General features: G+C 31.6%; 3 protein-coding genes across 4 annotated transcripts; all 3 read right to left on the bottom strand.

Moving 5' to 3' along the window:
* Positions 1 to 1,057: 1,057 nt before the first annotated feature.
* LOC130648847 (18S rRNA aminocarboxypropyltransferase-like) lies at positions 1,058 to 10,434 on the bottom strand. Of its 2 annotated transcripts, XM_057454954.1 has the most exons (8): positions 10,418 to 10,434; positions 10,102 to 10,244; positions 9,215 to 9,252; positions 6,162 to 6,498; positions 5,466 to 5,535; positions 4,389 to 4,498; positions 3,067 to 3,142; positions 1,058 to 1,398 (listed from the first exon to the last, which is right to left on the bottom strand). In XM_057454954.1, exons 2-8 carry the CDS (start codon positions 10,229 to 10,231, stop codon positions 1,119 to 1,121), a joined length of 1,041 nt encoding a protein of 346 aa, XP_057310937.1. In that variant the 5' UTR covers positions 10,232 to 10,244; positions 10,418 to 10,434; the 3' UTR covers positions 1,058 to 1,118. The 2 variants fall into 2 exon arrangements, with proteins under 2 accessions (XP_057310937.1, XP_057310938.1); XM_057454955.1 differs by lacking the exons at positions 9,215 to 9,252; positions 10,418 to 10,434 and having other exon boundaries at positions 10,102 to 10,212.
* LOC130648851 (sphingosine 1-phosphate receptor 2-like) lies at positions 6,505 to 9,197 on the bottom strand. The gene has a single exon (XM_057454959.1). The coding sequence runs from the start codon at positions 8,857 to 8,859 to the stop codon at positions 8,014 to 8,016; it is 846 nt and encodes a 281-aa protein (XP_057310942.1). The 5' UTR covers positions 8,860 to 9,197; the 3' UTR covers positions 6,505 to 8,013.
* A 320-nt stretch (positions 10,435 to 10,754) lies between the features above and the next one.
* On the bottom strand, positions 10,755 to 25,780 carry LOC130648840 (uncharacterized). Its single transcript, XM_057454945.1, has 7 exons — positions 25,443 to 25,780; positions 23,244 to 23,309; positions 16,048 to 16,103; positions 15,857 to 15,932; positions 13,028 to 14,787; positions 12,320 to 12,365; positions 10,755 to 12,179 (listed from the first exon to the last, which is right to left on the bottom strand). The coding sequence occupies exons 1-7, from the start codon at positions 25,603 to 25,605 to the stop codon at positions 11,407 to 11,409; spliced, it is 2,940 nt and encodes a 979-aa protein (XP_057310928.1). The 5' UTR covers positions 25,606 to 25,780; the 3' UTR covers positions 10,755 to 11,406.
* Between the last annotated feature and the right edge of the window lie 19 nt (positions 25,781 to 25,799).

Raw genomic sequence — 25,799 nt, 5'->3', positions numbered from 1 at the left:
CTCACCAGGCCTACATCTCACAACTGTTATTAAACTATAATTAGTCTTTAGCCTGTGGAAAAATCCACGGGTTCGCTCGTCCTTTTTATACTTGCGAAGCTAAGCTACCATTTTGCGTGACAGACGGACAGACGTATACGGGTATTATAATATAGACTAGTCGTTAGCCCGTGGAAAAATCCACGGGATCGCCTGTCCTTTAAATTAACCCGTTGCAACAGTGAATAGAAATATATCACATTAGGTATTAGTGCGCATTTTAAAAATTTCGTGTTTCCGTTACGGGAAGCAGCTTTCGCCGGCACACAGACAGACGACGGCCATTATTAAAGAGATAGGCGTTGCCTGTGGAAAAATCCACGGGTTCGCCCGTCCTTTAAACTTACCGGTGGCAACAAAGTGGACAAAAATATATCGCATTTGATATTCGTGTTTCTGTAACATCATTTTCTAACTGAGCGGGGGGGCCGCGCAGAGACAGACAGACGACGGCTATTATTATAGAGATGGTTTGAATAGCATAAGAACAAAGAGATGTCTTAAAAACTATTTATAATACTAATTCCTTGTTTTTCCCCTTTTTATGGTCAACTTTCGTGTAAAAATACGAAATATTGGAAAAATTGTGGATATTTACACTGTTTACATAATACCTATTCTGTTTTCCTGCTCGCGAGAAAAAGGTAGCACTTCGAACACGCGAAATAGCAAATTCGATTTATTTTAATTACCATAAACTGAAGATGCTAGCTGCGAATAACAACGGGGGAATTTCTGTGTTTTTTGACAAGCAATTCCAGTGGATTTATTCACGACTTTGGATACTTACAAGAGGAATGTGGAACAAAGAGAAAAGTCTGTTTCGTGTATTCTGCGTAAAGCGCCATTGTTTTGGAATATTTACTTCCACCAAGCAAAAATGTTTTTCAATTTAAATGTTAAAATAACGTCTTTTATTTGCTTCTTTCTGAATTCTTTGTTTTAACTTTTTTGTTCTTTGATCATTTTGGTCATTTGTGTCTGTATACCACTTTATCTGATTGAAAAACAAATCAAGTTCAAAATTTTGACGTTTTTACATGAAATATAAATACTTTTCTACTTTCAAAAATTTACGATTACGTTACGTCAAACGGTTTTTCTTCCACTGTCAATTTGTCAAAATCTGTGTTTTCAAGTTTATCCGGGTTCTTTCTGGTCCTGTTTTTTGACTTAGGGATGGTATTTCCGAATTTATCTAGTTCTTCCTCTTCGTCGTCTTCTGATACTTCGTCTTCAGTCAATATACCTTCTGCAGAAGTGTCAACATTACTGTCACTACACCCGCTGTCATCCTCCTCCTCCTCCTCATTGTCACTTTCATCATCTTCGCCATCCTCAAAATTTCTTCTTAAACTTCTAAACAGACGAAATGTGAAGTAAGCTAAAGAAAGGTAACGCAATTTAACAGTTGATTTAAGGAGTTACAAATATCAAATGAAGGTGGCAGTAACCCTTTTTAGCTGTCCAAATAGCTGAATTATTTACTCAGTGTTTTATTTATACCATTTTTTTCACTATTTCCTAAAAATATAGGCCTTAATACATAATAAAACTTAACTTAACACTAAAATTGCTGAGTTAGCAGAAATTTCTATTTAAAAATGTATCATAAACAAGAAAAAAGTCGGCTTTTACGAGCTCCAACTTTTTAAAATCTTGTTATTTTTCGGCAGCTTCTGTTTTTAAATGAACCTTGGGTTAACCCTGTTAAAACGGTGTGCGGATTTTTTTTGTTCATTCTTATTTTTTTAACAATAGCCTTTTGTTTTTTTCAAAAGATTCTTTGTTAGCATCCCCTGTTACATCGAATGCTTTTAAAAGAAAAATATTCCGAATAAAAAGATTTCCGCACACCGTATCATGGCTGTATGGTTCACCAAGCCTGTCTGGAAATTTTAAAGTAAAACGAAAATGCTATCGAAAGTTAAAGCTTGTGCAGTGTAGCATAATGCACATCGTCTCAAATTTCTACATAATGCACCATCTTTGTTATTAACGTTTCTCTTCAATAATTACGTCATTTCTTTCTGTACAAATTTCGCAAGCACGTAGACTTAAATTATATTCGGCAGAAGTAATTAATTATTCATGAATTTCATTTTAAAGAGGAATTGTTGAGGCTGAATATCTTTGGTGAAAGATAATAGTATTTTAGCCATGAAAAGTGTGTTGTAGAACAGAAAAAATATGGATATATAGTCTGAAAATAACCTTTCGTAATTATTTATGTAAAAAATTGCCACCTTAAGTTACAAATATTTGATTTGAGTAAGACACGGTATTCGAGTTAGAGAGAAGTACAGCGTATTTAGGCTCGTATAAACGATAATACTTTATCAAATATACCTTATTACACGAAAAGAAGTAGTCAACTTAAAAAACAGGATTAATTATGATACATGAATTTAACACAAATTTATAAATTTCGGATTTTAAGTGTTAACTACCATTAACGCGAATTTAAAAAAGCAAATATTTAAACAGCATTATATAACGAGAATTTTCAGCCATTAAAAAATTCCTTTTCTCAAAATTAGATGAATTTAAAGAAACAGCAATTGGTTATCCATACAGAATCTTTATTTTTCTGATATAACATATACAGTAAAGGGGTTTAAACTAATGAAATTGTGGTTTTGTTAGAGGGTCTCGTTTGGAGTGTCTGTGATAGCCGCTGCCTTCTATCCCGTCCAACGCCTGGATGATGCTATTTCCTTTTTCTGATTTGAAATGTTCATAGATCTCCTTCATGACTTTTGCATAGCGCGGCTTCAAAGTTGACAACCGAGGTCAACTTGAATGGTAATGACATCTCGATCAGGGTCGCTTTGGAGAGCTTCCATGAAATATACAGATGTTTTTTTTCTAACGCGAATCATTAATTAACGGAGGAGAAATCTATGTAGGTATGAAATAACCATGGTTTCAATTAAGGCGAAATTTTCAAATTCGCGTTAATTAGTTGATTAGTTATTTTCGTATAATAAGGTATACATTTCGCGTTGAAGGGTTACATCATTTTACCTTTTACTTAAAAGCAGATTTGAAGCTCTGTTAGGATTGAATCCCTCTTCTAAAGTCATATCAATGTTGGTCATATCTAAGAATACACGTTAATAGATTGAGAGACACATCGTACAACTATGGGAACAACAGTGCATATTTCAGATATATTGGTTTAAATAAACCTGTACATTACCTTTTCAAATGCTGCAAAAATGATAGATCGACTGGCAATCCATCATCTTTGTAGCACATTGGAAGCTAATGTAAACATTTACTTATACTAATATATCTGACAACCTTACTTTTTTAATGTAGTTTTCGGATCTAATGTCAAAGTTCTAATTTCTTGATAGTTTTGTACAAAAATTAAATTTCGTGATTTTTGTGAAATAAACTTTTTTTAGGATCATTTGAAAGGAAAGCGAGTCCTTAGGTTTTCAGAGCATTTTCCTATTTAAAGGCAAATATATGAGTGCTGAGAGTTCAGCCGTTCAAATTCCCGTCGGCCCTCGACGACTGCCGATATGATAATTCTCTCCAGCTACGTCGGGAACTTACAAAAGTGTTGTCCCGTATGGGAGCGTGTAATTGCAAAAACAAATGAACACTGACGTGAAATACCAGTTTGTCGACGTTAAGCAAGCAAAACGCATTCTAAATTTTTGCAGACAATAAATAAATGGTGGAATACAAAGGGTTGAGGTAAACGAATGCATCAATCAATTACAATGGTAGCACAATGCTTTAAACATAACTTTACCTTTAAATGTATGAATTAGTACAGCAACATTCTGCAGCCGTAAGGTCAGCTTTAAAAGCAAAACAAAAATCACGACAGAAAAGCTTTGCCACCAAGATTTTTACGATGGCAAAAACTAAATATTTTATATTATTTTTTTTTATAATCCTTAACTTCCCCTTTTACCACCATACACATCCACAGTCATACTCATGATGTGTGTTCGTAAAAAATTTTGGCGTCGTCTATGGCATTAACGACAGCAAAAGACGAATGCAGTCATGCATTCAGAGGACTGCTTCTCGATAACTCAAACTTTTGCGGAAAAAGTGAAACAAAGTTCGTCCTATGAAAAATTTGTTCTATCCACGTATATCTTCCAGTTTTGAAGTATATAGGTAAATGGGTTTTGTCCTGAATAGAGTCGGTAGGTTTAATGGGATTGACAAATATGTTAAACCTACCAAGAAATTTGAGTTTCGGAATATATAATAAGCTAAGAGTCAACTGTATTAATTCTATCGTACCCCATCCACCCACCATCATTCATCCCCATTTCCCATAACCGTTTTTTTAAATTCGTATCAAAATAAAATCAAACCTGTGGATTGTACAACCTGGTATTCAGCCTCACATTTATCCAACCATTGTTTTTCAACTGTACGCACTTCTTTCTCTGTATCACACGAGCTGTACAACTCAAGCAGCTCCCTTTAAGAACAATAACAATGAGAGCTCTTATATCTCTAATTTTTTTCCAAGAAATCATTTCTGGAACATGATTTTTCTTTATTCGCAAAAAAATGATTGGTCAATTTTTTTTAAAGGTCTTTATAAATTTTGTAAAACGTTTAAACTGGTCTAACTTATTTGTCATAACTTTAGAGGCCTTAATCTTTCATCAGCTCTAATTTTGTCAACGTTATAAAATTTCTTCACTAGGACCTAAAAAGTTGGCCTGTTATACCACAAGTAACATGGCATTATTTAAAGTTCTGAGCGAAAAAAATTCAATTAACGCTAGAATCAATGGATATCTCGAAAGAGAAAAACAAGCTTTATATTTATCATTTCCACTACTAAGAGAAAAGATCATCACAATCACATACAAAAACGATAGTAAGACTTCTGATTAACACCAGAGACCTTACTATCATAAAGTTTTTTAACGTAGTGTGAAAGACTACACCTAATCAATCAAATCTTGTCACAATATCGGTGAATCTATTAACGCTAAGGAGCTTTTGCAAGCAGATTTTAACTTCAAAGAAGAGCAAAAAAGCAAAGGGCTAAAAAGATTGGCTAATTATGCGAAATTATGACATCCTCAAGTAGCTCTAAAATAACTAACCACTGTTATCATAACTTTAATTACTAAACATAAAAATTTGTGTAAGATGTTTAAAACACCAAATTAAATGGCTAAAAACATTTATAAACAGATATGCCTTAGTAAAACTGTTAAATACAACACCATACTCGGGGCAACCTAATGATGTCATGCATAATTAGTGGAATTTTGTAAGCCCAAAATCTTAAAAGCCGATCAAGATTTTTCAAAAACATTCCTAGACAACTTCTCACGCTCTCTTTTTTATGAAAGTGTGAGTGTAAACTTTTATTCTTTTCATACAATTAAGTTTATAAGATAGTAATACGGAAACTTTAATATGATTACTGATTCAGCAGATAGAAATTTGGTCCCCATTTAAATCTTTCCAACAGTAGCTCTCCATATTCTTTAAAACCTAAAGATGAAATATCAAGATTCAAGCGGTGAACTGTGAAACAATGTGGTATTTTATTTTGTAAAGACTTGTCGATAAAGCCCGTGGAAAAATCCACTGAGGCAGGATAAAACTGAAAAAGAACTCACTTATTCAAAATATAAACACTCACAAAGCTTCATAACGGTAAAGGAAGTAATACAGGAGATATAAAATTGCAATTTTCTGTGGCACAAAACTTAAATGTTACAATCAATAACTTGTATACAACATCACCTATCATCTATCATCTGTTTTTGTTTTTTTTATTATTAAATTACGTTAACCATACTTATGCTTTTTTTCTTAATTCACACACCCTCTTGAAAGTAAACACCATTCCAAAAATTTAAGATTAAAATATACCCCGCAACGTTTTTTTTTGATGACAAATCTCCGCGATAAGTAACACATTAATTCTATGCTGTCAATTTCTTTGCGTGACATTTTGTAACAATAAATAATGTTATTCGAATGTCGCTAAAAAATCGATTCCTGATGTTCGAGGCTTGGCATTATTCTTAAAAAATCCATTCACTTTCCGAAAACGAGCCTTAAATAAAAAAAAACTTACAAAAAAAGTATACGATGATATTTCAACTACCTACCTACTATAAACAGCGTAGCTGCGAACGCCTCTACACAAGAAAGTTTAAAAGGTTTCCCATAATTCACTGGATTTGCTGCCAATAGATGTGGCAACAACCTTGGGTTTCCACATTTCATCTTACTGAATGGCGTTGAGTCAAGTTTCGCCCATGAGCAATCAATCACTGCACTTCCTTGCTCGATAATTATATCACGGTCTGCTTTCGAAACATATTTTTTACCAACGGGACTCAGGACGACTCCATTGAAACGATGATTCAGACGTAAAGGCTTTACCACACCATGACGTTGCAACTTGCGACCAGAGCATTTCTTTGGATCACAGTGTCCTAAATCCTGCAAATAGTACTTTATGTAAGGCATCACACCTGTCCTGTTATAGAGAAATTCAAGCATCTTAAATGTGGCAACCAATAATTTGCGCGGTTTTGTAAAAAGTTTTAAACTGGCCATTCACCAGAATGAGTTGATCCCCCCATATAGGTACCCATTGTTGAAATATGATTACTTGACTAAATTCAATTTGGTTCGGTTTAACTCTGTATTGATGAACAAATATTATTTACGTGAATAGGGGTGGCTACAATCCTGGTCGAAAGTCTTCCTTGAAGCAAACGGTTTCCGCTATTTCAGTATTCGTGAACACATCTTAAACTTGCCACGTGTTGCTTGTCCGTTTTAAAAATCTGTTAGAAAAGCTGCAATTGGTAGCCACGGCGCAAAACTTTGCCAAGAAGCAAAAACCTCGTAAATAAGTGAAAAATCGCACGAAAATACGAATTTCGTAACGACAAGAAGTTAAAAAAGCCGATTTTATATAAGTCTTAAACAGTACTCTTTTGCTGACGTCACCCCTCCCGCAATTCACAGTTTTTTACACCTGGATCGGATTGCTCCATAATGAGGTCATTGTGGAAAGTGTAGCTAGCATATTTTCGATGTTGTTTACTTGGCCTACACCACTGTTGCAGTAAACTTTTGCAGCGTATTATCTACAGATGCCGAGAGATACTGTTGGTCATTTCAAGAAATAGCCAAAACACAGCATTTCAACAAAATGTCCAGGGTTGTAGACAGTATTACTAATTATTAGTCAAAATATTACCACTTGACTGTTCAGTCATTGTAATTGAATAATATAGATATTATGTCATAAACGAGCGAGTTTAGTTTAGGCTACGTTTCGACAGCTACATCTGTCATTAACGAGAAATGATCGTAATCATCTTTTGCTATTTAATAGTTGTGAAGAAAATTAGAAGATCGCGAAATCAACTAATCAGATCACAGCAATTAACGTAACTAAAGGTGACATATTTCTTAAAATAAAAGTTTATCAGGAATGAAAAAATATAAAGCGTAATTAACAAAAGACTGATAAAAAATTTGAATATTTTTTTTTAACTTAAAGTCTCTTTTGACAGCTATGACGTCATATAAAGGTTCATTAGCCTCAGTATACGTTTGTCTTTCACAATAAGGACATTTATTCACGGCGTATTTTATTCCACTCTGTCATGTGTGACCTCATATCTTCTCGTCCGAAGTTTTCCATGTACACATAAAAAAAATAGTTAAATGAAAGAAAAAATACCTAACAAAAGTTACATAGAAATCTTAAATTATATAACAAACTCTCCTATTCCGTTTTCCATTAAGTCCTTAAAGTTATCCATGGTGAAATCAAGGGCGTTGTTTTTCTACGCCGGTGTTTTAAAACAGTAGCATTTCTTTTCCGAAAAAAATTCTCATGTAATATAATATTTTTCCACACGTATTGTTTCCACTTATAATGTTTTTCAAAATTTCATCTTTGAAAAAATTCCATGAATTTAATCCTTGCAGATGCTTCTAACAGGAAATTTTTTTGACTCTACAGCACACGTTTAGCTTTACGAATTTAAATGTTTTCAAAAAAGATTCCTTATGAAAGAAATATATGATTGGGTTTATTAGAGGTGCTGAAAAAGCCATTGCATTTGCAACATTTAAAACCACTAGTTCTTCGGTTGCACTTAAACGAGAAAATATTTCTGAATAAAAGAATGAATAAAAGAATGAACATATTATAAGCGGCCAGTATGTTACTATGACAACCAAAATCATCATCAAACTCATTCTAAACATTTTCAGATTTCGTTGTGAGTACAGCTTAACTTGTGTTTTCTTCATTTTTCTGCAATGCTTTCGATAGGACAGAAACATCAAAGTATAGCATATGATTAAAATCATGGTAGCCGCAGCTGTGGTGCTGGCATTAACAAAAACACGGCTGTTTATTCCACTGTACGCTTTTAGTAGCATTAAAATCGCAACATGAACCAAACCAAGCCCCCACGTGGCACCAATTGTCAGATATACACTTTTAAATCGGCGAAAATTATGTGTGAATGGTTTTGTTACAGCAGAATATCTTTCAAATGCAATTCCCACGACGAGAAAGATGGACATGTTTAAAAAATACGTTGTTATATTGCCACATATGTAATTTAACTCGATAGCCCCGTAATAATTAGCAATTATTGTGACGATCCAGTTTATACCAAATAGAAAATCAGCTAGTGACAAACTAAGCAAATAAAACTCCAGTTTCACTTTGACATTCTTTCTAAGTATGATGTAACATTCCACCAAATTTAATAGGAAGATGAAGAAAAAGAATGGTATAAAGCAAAGAGAGCGTGTATTGCCATCCATTGTGTAGCGACACGAAGGACTCCCAAACAGAAATCCAAACTTCAGCAATATTCTATTCTCAAACAGATGTTTTCATTATTAACATATTTTATTGAAAAGGGACAGAAATCTTTAAATTTTATTTATTTTTTCATTTTTAAATTTGCTTTTTTCATAAAATTGCAGATGACTTGCAATTTTTTACTTGAAAAATTACTTGTATTGGTCATTACTATTAAGAACTTTTTATTATGTTTGGTAGATATTAAAAACGGTCTGTAATAAAAATCACAAACAATGAAACTATTATTATTAAAAATATCTCAATAACATGAAAAATAGTGAAAGATAAGTTTAAAACAAAAACACTACCCACCCACATGGCCAATGTTATCGGAATGCCACTTTTGTCTTCTATGAGAAAAAACTTGGTTCAAAACAACAATCGCATATAAAAAATACTGTTCAAACAAAACTTGTAGCTTTCCTTAGTCACAAACCTTTGTACCAGAATCGTTAGCTACAAAGCTAGCTAAAAACTTAAGAAACAAGTTAGAATAAATCCGAAACCTTGCATCACTCCGCCAGAAAAACAACAAATGTTGATAATTTTAAATCCACTGAGTTTTTATATCAACATTTATCAGCACATTTAAAAGCAACAAGCAAAACGGCGTCAAATTTGTGACATAGACTCTTCTTCTAATGAAGAATAAACTTTGGTTCAAAACACTTTTAATCTGTACATAATTATTCGAATTTTTTGTTTTGAAAAATTGAAACAATAAAAATCAAATCGAACGTTTTCTTTTTCCAAAGCCTGGTTTTTACAACCTTGTCACAAAAGAAACTTAAGAAAACTAGTCGAAGGCCCGTGGGAAATCCACGGGTTTGCCCGTTCTTTTTAACCCGCGTAGCGTGCGTCTTCCTACTTTTGGTGCCATTTTGCGTGACAGACGCACAGACGTATACGAGTATTATAATATAGATAATCCTGGTTTCTAGAAATCCAAACAAAATAGCTATCAGTTAATAAATACAATATAAACTCTCAGTCAGCATATCGAACTCAAAAGCTCGGTCTGTACTTTTGACCTCTAGTAATATTTCTTGGTATAAATAGATAAAACAGATATTGTATTTTCGATATATAAAGTAGTTTACCTCAAAAGTTCCTTGCTAAAGTAAATAGTGTATGCTTTTTACATTTTTTCTTTTTACATTTAGCAAGATGTGAAACACAGGAACGTCATATGTTCATACCTTCATGTAAATCAGATTCTGTTGGCATAGATCCATTTTCAAAGCAATCTTCTTCATACTTATTTTTGTGATTCGATTTCTTGTTACCACTGGCATACCTTCTCTCTTTTCCTTTACCACCTTTCCCCATAGAAATTTTAGATCTACAGTTATAAATACTAAAACATATGAAACTAAGGTAAATCAGGAAGTAGCTTTTTTATTTTGTAATTCTAAAGATGGTTCAAAATAATGCAACTTTGTCATGCTATGCTTGCAATGAAAAAAACAGGAAACTTAATTTTTCTTCAAAAGCTCATCTATAGAGCATACTTACCTCAGAGTCAGTTCAATGCAACTAAAACATTTTCAAGACAAATATTTTCCTTTTTTTTTCGTTTAAGACTGACAATTAACAAGATTTCTTGTATTTTTTTATTTTTATCCTTAAAGTAATTTTTTTCTCTACATAACTAAAAGTTCATACTTTGACAAGGAATGAATCAAAGTTATTCCAGTTCAAAACATTACTTATATCGGACTTGATAAGGTCCGGTGGCCTGCAAACTTTTACATTAAAGTTCCTGTAAAAAAGAATATTTAAGTGTTAAGTACATTAACATCAGGCTGCTTCGTTTATGCAAGAAAAGGGTAAAACACAGCAATAACAAGAATTTGGTCTTTAATTTTTTATTTTTTATAAACAATTCTCAGAAGAGTGCAAATGAAAATATACAAAATCTCACAGAGAAATGAGAAGTTACTTCAACTTTATAATCACATTTTCAAAATCACACTCTTGTTCCTCCTAAAAATTATACAAGTAAAAAGTAACACGACTAGTGGACAATACCTGAGAACAGATAAAAGACATATTTTAACATTCCAAACTTGTTTACAAAAACTAGAAGTAAAGCTTTGTGATACCAGCACAAACTTTGACATTAATTTAAAATTTCAACAGATAACAGAACAATATTGCATCCAGAAGATATCAGCTGGAAGAATAAACATTAGATGTGACAACCAATATGGTGGGGATTATCAACTCATAAAACGAGTAAAACTGAACAAGAGATTTACAAGAGGATAACAACAAATGAAACATTTAGATTAACTTGAGAGGAATAGAAAATGTAGTATGTCCAATTACAAAAGTTAATGGTGGCTGGTGAAATACTTCTACATAAAACCTAAGTTATAAAAATCTAAGTAAAAGCAATATTTTACATTTTTCAGCTAATAAAGACTAGTACTATATCTCACGTTTTAAAAACTGTATGTTGCATGGAAATACTACAAACAGAAGTGTGATTTGATTTCGTTTTAATAATCCCCTCCCTGCAAGTCAAACAATGAAACATACCCATCCTGTGGACGGGGACTGCTACTATAAATAGATGTCTGAGTTCTTTCATTATGACCAAAAAGAGTGTGCTGTTGAAGCATATTATTTGTATTAATGTCTAATATTTCCGAAGAGCCTGCTAAACTGGAGTAAGCACTGCTATTGTCTTTTAGAGGCATTCCTTGGAACTGCATGTTTGCTGGAGAATCCGGCCTACTCAAATCGGACCAATTTAAATCATTATTTTGGTTGTTCGATGCAGGAAAGCCTTCCAGTTCCATTGCAAGACCTTCATCTTCCGTGCTCATGGGAGACATAGGATTATCACTCATTTTTAAGTAATTATGTGTCTGTGTGGTTTGAAATGGGGAACTTAATGAGTTCTGAAAGTTATCTGATAAAAGATTCCCTGTACTGGAAGATAGATTTAAGTTGCCATAACTACCAGATTGTGGTGATTGAAGATCCGTCATACTTCCACTGAGGTTGTTATGAGTACCCAGACTACCATACGGAGATGATAAATATGCTTGGCTAGAACTGTTACTTATAGTATTGATATTTTCAGGTACAGATGAAAATTGTTTATTTCTTTGTTGTCCGATATTTAAGAAATTATTTGTTACTTGCTTTTTTAATTCTGTGGTATCGTATAAACAAGAATTATACTGTGGTGTAACGTCTGTTTTTACATAACCTGCTGATGAAGGTATTGGGGAAGCCATATAGATGGGTGAAGGTGTTGATAATTCTAAAACAAAATTAAAAAAAAAATGATCCCTATCAACTTAGTCAGCTGAAACGTAAAAATTGAAATTACTGTAGAATTGATTAGCGAATGAAAGGGCATTTCTTAACAGAGTCGGTGTGGCTTTATTAAGTAATATTTACCTCCAATAATATCCATAATATCATCATAGTCATTTTTGGTTTCAGTCTAGTAAAAACAAAAAGAACAAAAAAACTAAATATTTGGTAGCACATTAAAAATTTAGGCCATTTTCCTAAAACATTTTTTTCGTGACTAGCTACTTATATTTCAGGCATAAAAAAATGGTCACAAACATGATTAGATTTTCTACAATACCACCAAACCAAACTTTGTGTTGTATGGATATATTATGTTATAAAATGGCTTTGTACTGTCATTAAATTTAACAGAAACTAAAATTATCGGTTTTAGCTGTCTTCTAGGAAAGTTATTTAATCACCATGAAATTATTCGTTTTAACTGACTACTAAATAAATTGGATAATAACAATCCTGAAGTAAACCTAAGAGATGTGCCATGGGGCATTTGTTATGATTCAGGTTAGTGTATTCAAAATAAATATGATGACAAATAAATTAAATTTGGCAACAAATTAGACTAAAAATTTTTATTTAGAAGAAAAAAATGTATAGCTGGTGTTCAATGCTTTCTTTTTTTAAATATTCTTCACTTAGTTCATTGACAAAATTTGATTCTCTTTAGAATTAAAGGATTTGAGTGATTATAAAATTTAGAAATGCTTAGGTTCGAATAATTTATCACTATAATAGCTTAGTAGCTACTATGAATAAAAAGCAAAACTCAAAATGAAATCATTAAAAAAATACCTTAATTCCTGAACCCTGGTTTTGCTCGAATGAAATCATTCCAGTTGATGGTTGCGTTCCACTGATACTTATTGATTCTAAGGAAGATGTAGAAACCAATGGTTGGGGATAGTTTGCATTTTTGTCTAAACCCTTTATAAGTCCCTTGTAGTCACCATGGCTCTGTGACCGTTTATAATTTTGTGCTGGTTCGGATACTGTGCGTATTCTTAGTTGCGTATCCAAACTGGCTTTAGTAGTGATTTTTTGATGTTCAGTTTTTTTATTTGTTAAATGATTTTGTACAAAGTAGTTATCATTAAAATGGGTAGCTGGTAATGATTGCGACAGCTGCGTGAATGCTGTTTGACTTTGGTTGGCCATGAAGAAATTTTGGTTTAAGCCAGGCATGTGTTGTACTTGTACTTTATGCTTCTCGTGTTGAAGCAAGGCAGCTCTCTGAACAGGAGGGCCTTGATGTAACACAATAGTTGGTGATGGTTGTTGTGGTGGAGGTGCCAGATGAAATTGTATTTGTGATGGTGATGCTTGACTTTCCATTGTTTTTAGGCCTGACACAGATTCCTGTAGTGTCATGACATGTGGTTGAGTTACTGCAACAACTGGTTGAATATTCACATGTTTCATTTGCAGTGGAGACAAAGACCTTTCAGCATTTGAAACATAGTTTGCAGGTAGAACTTGATACTGCATCACATTGTGCAGCGATTGTGGGACAGCTTGTATAACCTGGTATGTTTTACCTGTAGCGTCAGTAGTATATGTTGTGACCTGCATGACAGTTGTTGCTGGTGTGGAGTGTGAGATGCTGGAAGACGTTTTTGGAGATGTTATGTTTTGCATGGTTTCAGCCACAGAATTTACACCACCATAACTAAAATCAGCTGGATTACTATTTCCTTCTTCATAAGCAATCAAACGTTCAATTAATCTTGCTTTTGAACCTGAAACTAACAAACCACGCTGTTTTAATTGTGCTCTTAAATCTCTTACACGAAGGTCGTCAAGTTTTTTTCCTTCAAGAGATTTTTGCACTTCTCCAGCAGACTTAGTTGCATCTTGGTTTATGACGTTTTCAATTTCTTCTGTAACTTCTTCCATCGAGTTGGTATTTCCTTGCAGTGCATTCATCATAGCATTTTGTTGCATAACTTGCAAACGCAAATACAAAGTTTGTTGCTCTAGCAATCTTTGGTAACGTTCATCTACTTCATCAACTGATGGTGAATCAGATGGCATATCAGGTGGACGACATTCATGAAATTTTAATTTCTTAACTCTCGGCTTGGTTGGGCGTGATTTTTTATTTACTGCACGAACCAATTTCTCATTTTCTTTTTGAGAAATTGATATAGTTAAATTACCAATATTTGGCTCACTAGGTGTTTTCTTAATAAAACTTCTTGTAGTACTACCATTATCCTTAGAAATATAGTTCAAATGATTTTTAAATGACTCAGCAAATGACTCAGTGGATGGTGGTGGGGATGGAGACCCACAGTGAAACGTAGTAACACCAGTACCTATTCCGTTAACTAATGGCGAATCAGCGTTTGATGATGTTGGGGAAACAGTGCTTTCAAACGCCACTTGTCCCTGCTCGATTGCATTTTGTATTGGTGATTCAACAGGTAATATATGATCTTGTATTAACTCTATAGGACCTGGCCTCGATAACAGTCTTTCACTTAACTGATCAGCAATCTTCTGACGCTCCAATCGACCAAGACTGTCAAATAAAGATGGATCTACACGATGATCTAAACAAAAGAGTTTTCAGAGAAAGTCAAAATATAGAAGTGTTCTCACACAAATCTTTAACAATAAAGAGAAAAGAAGGACACATAACTAAATTGTTTTGTAATCACACTTCTAGGTATATTCTAATACAATCTTACATTGGTGGTATCTTGTGTTGTAGTTTATTACACTACCTACAGCCATTGCACTTATGTTAGTTTAAAAAGTCAATGAAGTCCACTGAAAAAGATAATTAAAAATAGCAGGAACTTAAGGGAGAACGATTGTTGTAAAAATTGCTTAGATTACATCTGTTATAATTTGTTATGATCTGTGTTAATGAAAGGTAAATGACTGATAAATTAACAGGAAATTATTTTCCTTAGAAACTTCGGGATAAAGATAGTTTGATTGCTGCAAAACATCCATAGTAACAATGACAGAAAACGTCATTGTTAATTCATAAAGTGGGTAATTCATTTTAAGTATCGATGGTCAGTGGAGACATAATTACCTCTGGCTAATGTTCCTTAAAAACTTAACTATGAAACTGCATGTTCTTAAAACTTACTTATATGTCAAAACATTAAGGGGGTAAATAAGAAAAACAACTAAATTAATTTTTTTGAGAGTCATAGTTTAAAGGAAGTATTGTGGTAATGTTTTTTTGACTTTGCATACTTTCTATGTAACCTTATGACGTGAAGCAAAGTAAGTGAAAGTAACATAGGGTAATTAACCTTTATGTTATGATTCACTCTAAAGAAACTATAAATTAACAAAGTTTCTTCTGGTATGGCAAACAAATCTATTCATCCTGTCATGTTTTCAATTTGTTTATGACTAGCAGATTAAGTAATAAGTAAATCAAAAAAGGTCATGACTACAAATGACATAAAGATGTGTTGGGTGACACCAAACCTTAGTTTCTTATTAAAAAACATTGAAAAGTGATTAAAAGATTGCAATGATGTCAGTTTAGCCTTCTCATTTTAAAAACAAATATTTTAATAAAAAATGTCTGTGTCTGTTATTAATTAATGTTATTAATATTATGCAGAAAAGAGAAAGGTAAACAGTAGCATTTACCTGATAAAATATGTCTTTGAATAAGTTGCTGACGGTTTGGCCGTGCTCTAATTTTTCTTTGCAGAAAGTCACCAGTCTATAAACAAACATGGTGAAATATTTATACACAAGAAAAGATTGTATACAGAACGTCTAAAAAATATACAAAATCTAAATATATATACAAAATTTTCTAAAGAATATAATTTTACCTTTTTACGCTCAAGTTGTGCGATTTTATCGTAAATATTAGGATTGGAGACATGAGCTAAAAAATAATTTCCTTTATATCAAGTATGTATAATTAGGTATTTACATATAGATCATATGATAGAGGATAATTTCAAAATACAAGCAATAAACTGAGACCAGAGTGGTAGATCAATTCATGCATTAAACTTGCTAAACACATCACAAGGTGGCCACAGAAGGTTGCTTTTAGAATTTGTGACAATTCTAGACGTTCTACTATAAGGCACATTTTGTCAAGTGAAGTGTTTTATGCAGACAAAAAACCTACTTGTATGGAAAAATTTCTAGAAATAGAATACAAGTTGTGGCTATTCAGTATTAAGAATTAGTATTGATATATTTAGTCTTCTTACAAAATTAATTTCAGATCAGTTAAAGTATGAACTGAATGCCACAGAAACATATTTTTATTCAATAAAGCAATATTCAGCAGACATGACATCAACAAGTTTAAGAGTCGCTTAGTGTGCATTTCAATGTTTCTGTTTCAAGAATCAGGAAAAGTATTTTACAGGAAAAGTATTTTAACTATATGGCTAAAGGAATTTAAACCTAAAGTTTTTGCTTTCTTATGCCTTATAGTGTGACAAATATAGACATTAGGCTAGAAGTATCTGAAGTATTTTTAAAATTGGTATAGAGATTGTCTGGGGAATTTTTTTCAGTAGACAAGTGCAGCATAAAAAAGAATGTTTTAAAACAAACATAGCCAAAGTAGTAACTAAACAACTCCCTATTTTGGAAGGCTGTGTATAACTATACGTGGGCAGAGAATTTCACAATAAGATATCGAGAAAGAAACATTAGTAATACAATGTTTGACAACAACATGAACATGACGTCAATTAAAGAATATGCTTTCTTAATAAACACACTGTTTCCTTAAAGCAACATGTAACTGTCCACCAAGGTGAAACCATAATAAAAATAAAACTATATTACAACAAATTATTATAGTTTTACAAGGTAGTCTTCAAAAATTTGTTTTGAACAGAAGATGTATACTTTTCAAGCTTGTGCAATAAAAAAATTTCAGGATATACCATTCACTAAAAAATACACAAAACTTCTTCTTTTTATTTGAGGAGAAGGCAGCAACACAAAAAGATAATAAATTCTGTTTTAGTTTAATTTAATAATTCCACTATGTAGTAAATACAACAAAGAATAAAAAGTATATACAACAAACCAAAGATTTTTAATCAGAGATTACACATATTTTCCTTAGATTTAAGCTTTGCAAAGAAAACAATTCAAAATTCCCAATTTATAGCAACCTTATGGTAAAAAAAACCCGGACATTTGCAAAAGCATTTCCTGCACAATGAAAAAAATATATAGGTTGAGAGGATCAAGAAAATTTCTATCATCAACAAAGATTAAAAAAAAATGAAATAGCAGATTTCTTTATATAAGATTAAAACTAGCATGTGTTTTGAGAGTGTTAGCTGCAAACTGACAGTTTTGGCTGTTAGGCCTTAATTACCAATTTCCATGAGAGTCAGAGTCCTTTAAAATTTTATGGTCTCAGTTGCCTTGATACATCATCAAAGATTTCTGTGTTTTCTATCTAGTCTGCCACATTTTTAGTTCTTTAACCCGCCTACTACTAGTTTTTAATCCTTGTGCACAAACATGCCTGATTGGCTAATGCCAAATAAAAGTAAAAACAAACACGCATAACTATTTCAAATTATCTTAAGAACTAGAAACAAAGCATAGTGCAGTTATGAAACAAAACTCTAGCATGGCTAGTACTAAGAATACAGTACTGATGAATACAGAATAAACATGTTATGTAACAGATAATGTTTTGGTTGACTTGTCAGATAGGCTTCAAGAACAATGTATTACCTGGATAATATGAAAAAAAATAGTTAATTATTACAAAAATTGATACTTGATTGGAAAAGTGAAGTAGTGTTTTAATTGGGATTTGTCTCTCCAACAGACAAAATAAAGGCTAGCTAAAACCTTGGTAGTGGTTATTATAAAAAATATAATAATACTATCAATAACATATTCAGAATTTTATTGTCGTCAAAAACCACAAAATAAGTTTTAGCACTACAGTACAGTGGTGGTTTTATTCTTACTGACTGAAATTATTCTTAAAGTGCAATTATCATCAAACAGATCAACAGTTAAAATACATTTTGAGAAAAAAAATACATTTACAGTTGGAAATACATAAAAAATGTGGGCAATAAATATGCACACAAAAATCATACTTTTTTCAGTACTGTTCAGACAAGTACTTAAGTAAGAGTTAGCACAGTGAGTACAAGAACAATTGCTTCATAATTAGCATTTTTTACATTACTCAGTCTCTTTCCCTTTGAAATATCACTTGATTTAGCCGCTAAGTAATATCGTATTGCTACTGCATGGTAACAAAAAAATTGTGATCATATTACTTAGTCCAGTATAAAAGTGATATATACAAGCTCTTTGAAAATAACTGTAGGTTTGACATTTTATATGGACTGTCTGATAAAAACCTATTCATATTATGTTAGCATTAGAAAGGCCATCCTTGTAAAAACTATAAATCACAATAGAGAAGAAACATTTTTATTTTGATCTCTGCTTTTACAGAGGATAAGCTTATTAATTTGTAGGATCAGGCATGTATTAGAAAAACGGTTTTATACAGCTGCAGAAAAGAAAGATAATAAAATCTTTACAATATATTACATTAAAAGATCCTATGTTTGTAATGATAACCATAAACAATTAAAAAGTCCCATGCTTGACACTCTCAAGAAACAAACAAACAAACAAACAAACAATCAAACAAAAAACACATTAAATCTTACCTTTTTGGGGAAGTAGCACTTCGAGCATTTTCTGCTAACTTTTGGGCAAAAGATAAATTGTTAAATCCAATTGAAATTTATTTTAAAGTCTAATTTGTTAGAAGACATAGACAATGTTATAACAGGGAAATTTGTGTGTTGTAACACAAATGAATAATAAAACATATGGGAAAGATAAGCAAACAACTTTGAAAACAAACGAAAACAGGAAGAGGTGCACAAACAACAGAAGAACATAAACAAAACAAAAAAAGTGTAATTTAACTGTTTCGAAGTTAAAGATCAAACAACTCAACAAAATAAGAATGTAGAAGATAACAGAGTTAAATTGTAAGTTTTTAATTTTGACAAGTTCAACGCTGGGGAAGATTATGAAAACAAATACAAGCCTAGCCTAGGATTATATTTAAGGTGTCAACAAAGCTAATAAAGTATTTTGACGGATTTTGAGGAAGAAAAGCAGGAAAATGTAAACATTACAATGGCTTAGAAGTTAGACACAGGTTATTATGTTTAGCCTAAACAGATGGCTAAGTAGCCGTTAAACACTCCTAACTCCTTTAAATATTTAAACCAAAAACAAAGTTCTTAAAAAGATTATATTCAGAATTCAAAGTAATTTTTTTGTTCCATTAGGTTGATCTGTTTATAACTTGTTGATAAGATACAGGATCCTCATTTAATTTCTATTTTAAAATTCAATTTCATTACTAGGTTTTCGTAAAAATCAAGCAAAAATTTTAAGGTTTTTTTTTCAAATTATTACATTCAAAATCGTTATCAAATCAAATTTTGAAAAAAGAATGAAGAAAATAAATTATACAAGGAATACAAAGTATACACAACTAACTAAAAATTATTAATCAGGAATTACCCAAATCTACAGAAGTCCTGTTTTTATCTCTTATATTATTCAGCGTTTTCAAGGCAGCTATGGTAACCTTGTCGTTAAAGAAAGCATGAAACTTAAAAAAATATTTTTTCATTACACAGCAATCCAACACAAAAATAAACAACCTGTAACTGTAACAACAACAACAACCAATCCCTATGTTTTCTGTGCGTACACAAGCAGTAAAGGTTGTGTGTGCACATACAAGATAGGCACTTAAGTGGCAAATATAGAAAGTACCGCGATATGCAAAGACTGACAGAGATAAGAAAATATACTGTTTGACAATAGAATCTGTTTGTTCAACAACAGCTGACAAGCTTGTGTAAAATTGCGAAGAAAAAAAAGGCCACAATCATAAACAAGGTACTGATACACCATAGTTGTTTAGTATTGCTTTTTCTTAGTAACATCCATACAAAAAAGGGCATTAAGGTGGTAAATTTATGGTTAAAGAAAAACTTAAAAAGAAATTATCAAGCATAGATTCCACAAGGCGAACTTTTAATAGGTTTCGTCATGTTTTTTGGCATCAGTGCTATATCGTACCCTGGTGGTTTTACCACTGCAAGTACTTAAAAAATAAACATAAACAATGATATCTACAATTTAATATAACTTAAAAAAACAATAAAAAACAGCTTTAATTCCAACTTTACACAAATAATTATCTTAAAACACACCATAGTCTTTTTAGTCAAGTATAGTACATACGATAGCACCTAAACTTTAGAGTCAAAAAAGAGACTAATCAACACAATCTCAATTTATAAAATCTCTGGTCATAAACAAAATATCATTTTAGAAGTATACAAACACAATGACAATAAAACAAACAAAATAAACTTTTTGACGTTTATATGTAAGCTTTGCTTTTCTAATATTTATCTGCAGAGTAAACAAATCCTATTTAAAGTTCATGTGTGCTTGAATTAAATACTTATAACAAACTTCAATCCACTCTAGGCATAACTAGGACTGCAAAATGTTTTGAAAGCAAACACAGAAAAAATTACCACTGGTTTAAACTTTTTCTGCAAAACACTTAAAAAAAGAAATTGAAAAAGTATTGTAATTAGAGCACGATTAAAAGAAATTCTTAAAACCAACCCTTAGCAGAATAGTTTAGAATACTCGCATATGTAAAGTGCAGTGTCAATCTTATGATTATTTTTTGAGAAAAAATGCATTGCTTACTGCAGTGGAGTATTTCAAAACAACTATAAAAACTTTTATCACAATCTATATAATTTTTTGACGTAAAGTAATGTTGATTAATCTGTGGATCAAGTGTTTTTTTTCAGAAAAAACCCAGCAGAGGGTGATCCAAAAAATACGGACATTTTACTGCAGTGGAGTATTTCAAACAACTATAAAAATTTTTATCACAATCTATATAATCTTTTTAAAAAAAAATATTTTTTTGTTGCAAAGAAATATTCAATAATCTGTTGATCAAGTGTTATTTTTCAGAAAAAAACCCAGCAGAGGGTGATCCCAAAAAAAAATATGGACATTGATTTTCCATTTTAGGGACATCTTATCTGGGAGTCTAAAATAGGTTTGCTTAGAATATTTTTAGGAATTTCATCTATAAAGGACATAAATTATTTTAAACAAACACTCATACATGCACCTAAAATAATTGCCAGGGTCTGCTCCTGATAAGTGTAGCTTTTAAATACTTAAAAATTAATTGGAACAACCAAAAATATAAATGGGATGTCATTGATTAGTATTATACTATAAGTTTTATTTAATTTATATACTTTTTTAATATTCACCATATTGACATTATTGTAATTATTTAGAGCTGACTCTAGAGGTTGTTGTATAACCTATTGTCAGAATACACCTATTATTATAATACAACAACCATCTCAAGTGTTTTAAATTTCCAACTGGTTTTATGGCTACCCTTGTAGCAAATACAAAGCTCATACTGCACTATCCAAATTTTATCATATATATACTTTTTGATGCTGTAAATCATACTAAGATAGTTATTATCTGGTCTCAGAACATTTAGGGAATTGTTTCTACAGAAGTTTGTTTTTTTATCACATTTTTTGCCATATTTATTTTAAAAAACCCTATATTTTTATTCTCCCATGTGCTATGTTATGTTTAATAGTCCGGACAGAATATTTTTCTGAAAAAAAGGAATTTAAGTAATACTATTACTCAACATCTTTCAAGGATTGTACTAAACATAAACATTTATTAAATAAAATTGTAAAATTAGAATGATTAAAATTAGAGTATGATCTTTTTAAAAAAAATTAGGATGTTTTCAGAGTGAAAAAGGTGAAAATAAAGTCAAGATTTGTATTTTCTATGCAGGTTTATCAGAATAAAAAACCCTGGCCAACACAATGCTACCTTCATGTAAAATTAATGGTAAACCTAAACTCTTTGTTTGCATGTGACTAAGTTTTTATTGCACCACAATAAATAAAGAAATTGATAAATACTCTTTTCGCTGTACAAAATGATGTACTAATCCTGCCTAATAGTTTTTTTAAAAAACTCAATTTTGACAGGATGTAGAGGCTACAACAGACTTTGTTTAACAAATTCCCTTTTGAAAAACTTATCATTTCAAATACATTAAATTTAATCTTGCCCAATTAAAATTGAACCAACATCAAACAGTAGATTTCATTATAGTCATTAAGAACATCATAAATTAAAAAACCATTTAAGTTGCAAATTAGATTAGAGGAAGATCCCTTTAGATATTCTTAAAATCACCACAACATAAATAATTGACTCACAATCTACCCAACTGACCATGATAAAGAATATCAGACTTTAATATGGACATGATGTCACTTTTGCAACACTCAAGGAGAATCAAAAACAAATAGAAAACCAAGTAAAAACAAAACGGAAACATTCGAAGAAATTAAAACAGCAAAATGAAATTGAAACAAAAACTATGACTTTAAAATAATGAAGAAGTAAACAAATAAATAAAGAATAAATAACTTATATATTTATATAATTTTACTCAAAGCTTTAATTTTAAGGGGAGATAACATCTTATCTTAATAATATAAATAATATATCTAATTTAAATGTTGTGCTTTTAATATTAACACACAGTTTATCATAAAGGTAAAGATAGGAAAATTTTACTTAGTGGATAACTTTATTGAGAAAACAAAAACAGTGATTTGAAGATTTGGAGAAAAAATATGTTGGAAAAAAATGTCTTGGCTGGCAGTCAATTTGGCACTCTTAACATTCTACATGTAAAAACTTTTTATCTCACTTCCAAATATTTTCTATTGTTAAAATTTCCTTTCATGTAAAATATGTTCTAGAGCATTAAGTAAGGTGCCTTATTGACAGTAGAAAATTTATCAAATGTAACAACATAAAAAATCGATTTATTAGGTATACAACATAACATCATATTTTATATATCAATGAATCAAACCTGGAATAATATTTCGATCAACCAAATCATTCTTGTCCGGTCTGTTTTTTAATCTTCTTGCCAAAACTAAAAACAACAATAACAATGTGTATATATATAGTAAATTATTTTAAAAGAACATATATTTAAACAATTATTGATCATAAGCTTTTTGAACATTTAAGTTTATCATCAGTACTGTTTATTTCTTAATATGTAGCACATACAAACAAACTGAATTAATTATAGTTCCATTGGTCTTTTTATTTTATGCCATGAAATACATGACCTTTAATACTCAACTTTCATATACATAGTGTTTAAATTTTCACACTGAGTCCTTCTGGTTCTAAAACCTGTGTGTCAGGCAGAAAGATACAGAAGCATGATGAAGAAATGTCTTTTTCAGCCCATTTCTTTCTACGGAAACATTTTTGAGACTTTAAACTATTTTAAGTGTAGATGGATAATCTCTGATTGACATAAATTCATATAAAGTCGTTATGATACCTTTATGCGAAGAAACAGACTAAAAAGGACCACATTTCACCTAGCAGCTGCATCTTTTTGCCTGCCATGCAATTGTTAAAGTGAAAGGGCTTACTGCGGAAAATGTAAACATTCAAAAGGTCTATAGGTTGCAGTGTTTTTTTTTTTAATTAACAGCAGCACTAAGTAAAATTATATTTTGTCTTGTATTTAACAACCAGGAACGAGAATTGGAAAAATTATCTTGTGTGCAAAAACAAAAATAGGTTCGTACCTTAGCAAAGATTATTTTGATTTTTTCTTGATAACAAAACCATGCACATACATTCGCAAAAGCATGCAAAGAAATAAAATTCCATTGCAACTGGAAAGCATGTCATAAGCATGCTGTGTTTGTCGTCAAGCATTTAAAAATGACTGGATCAATTAAGTGGTTCTCCCTTTCCATTTTTAAACACATAGTTAACATATTTTAATCCATACACCTTTACGATAATTCAATTGCACATGCGTTCCCACGTCTCTCCATCATTTACAATATTGAAAGAAAGGAGGTAAAAGGCATGTTTTATAAGAGTTTGTTAGAGACGAAAGAGTGTTTCTCCCGTTTTTTTAACTTCCTTTATATCAATTTCTTTCAAAATTTTCAGGAAACGTTAATAATAATAAGATACAACTAATGTGCACTTTTCATTAAAAACAAAAAGCGACAAGAAAACCTGTTTTCTCCAATAAACTCTTATAAAATTGCAATATAAGCTGCGATGGAGTGTTAGTTTCACCTAATTATTGTAAAGGTGTATTATTTCTTTATTTCAAAATAGATTTTATTAATTTTAGTGTTAAGTATTGCAGTCTGTTTATATATTATGCTTGTGCATGTGTGTGCATGTCCATTGTTCTTAATACAAAATTAAAACATTACATTATGCCACAACTTATCTGCACGCTAAGTTAACAGCTACTGCCTGTTGTTCAATACGCAAATTAGAATATATACAATCTTTAATTTTGTACCCTCTGTTTTTGGTAGCAAAGCCTATAAAAAATACTAAAATGTAGAGGGTCTTTTAAGAGAGTTACAGCTCTCTTAGAAAGTTTTTTTCTTATGCTGATTTGTCAGCATCATATTTTGAATTCTTAGTGCCCATATGCAAACAAAAAAATGCGGAATAGCCTTTTCTTTTTAGAACTTTTTGCATGCTTTGCAACCAAGAACAGCGGGTTTCAAAGTCCCACTTGTGTTAGTTTAGAACAATAAAAAATTAAGGAAGGTATATAAGGAAGGAATTTGACGTTTTAAAAATATCCGCTTAAATAGGATGTATCATGTGACGTGACATCCTAACTAGGATGCAGTACAGCTTAAATAGACAATTGCAAACAATGAACCATTGTTTATAGCCCATATATTTTGAACCTAGGGTGCTGGAAATACCGTTCTTCTTTTATAATACATTGGTCAAACTGACGAAGAAAGAGCTGCAGCGGTGATTCTGCTAAAATTTACATTTTTCGAGAAATCAGGGGGAAAATTTTCAACCTTTTAATTTAGATGTATGTCACCTAATTAAGCTGTATGATACAGCTTATTTAGGAAATCTCTAAATTAAGCTATACAGGTTAATTAAGAAGATTTCCCTGACTGTCCTATTTTAAAATTGGGTATTTGGTTAAATTATCAATTTGCGTTTGCTAATAAATTCCCTTAAACTAGCTAGCTACACCTACCGTCTCTGTTGCTAAATAAGTTGTCCAGTGATGGCGAGGGGCGCTGTCTTCGGTCAAATCTTGCGATACCCATGTTATTGTCTCCTGACTGTTGTTGTTGATGTAATGTAAAATTATCAACGTCAATCACCAAGTCGTTGAAATCAGGAGAGGGATTGTCCATTATACAAGGACATAAAAAATGGTCATAATGACATTGACATAGGGAATATAACTAGTTTTAACTTATAACATTTGTTTATATTTTTGTTGTATCATTACTCATTAGTTCGGCCTAAAGAGTCAAAACAACAGACCTGACGCCTCCACAAATCTTCGCGCATTCTTGTTGACAAACGCAAGCTTTTGTACTTGAAT

This window comes from Hydractinia symbiolongicarpus, chromosome 7 (genome assembly GCF_029227915.1).
Source record: "Hydractinia symbiolongicarpus strain clone_291-10 chromosome 7, HSymV2.1, whole genome shotgun sequence".
Taxonomy (NCBI): domain Eukaryota; kingdom Metazoa; phylum Cnidaria; class Hydrozoa; order Anthoathecata; family Hydractiniidae; genus Hydractinia; species Hydractinia symbiolongicarpus.
The sequence above is the reverse complement of the archived record's forward strand: the minus strand, read 5'-3'. Positions and strand labels throughout refer to the sequence as shown.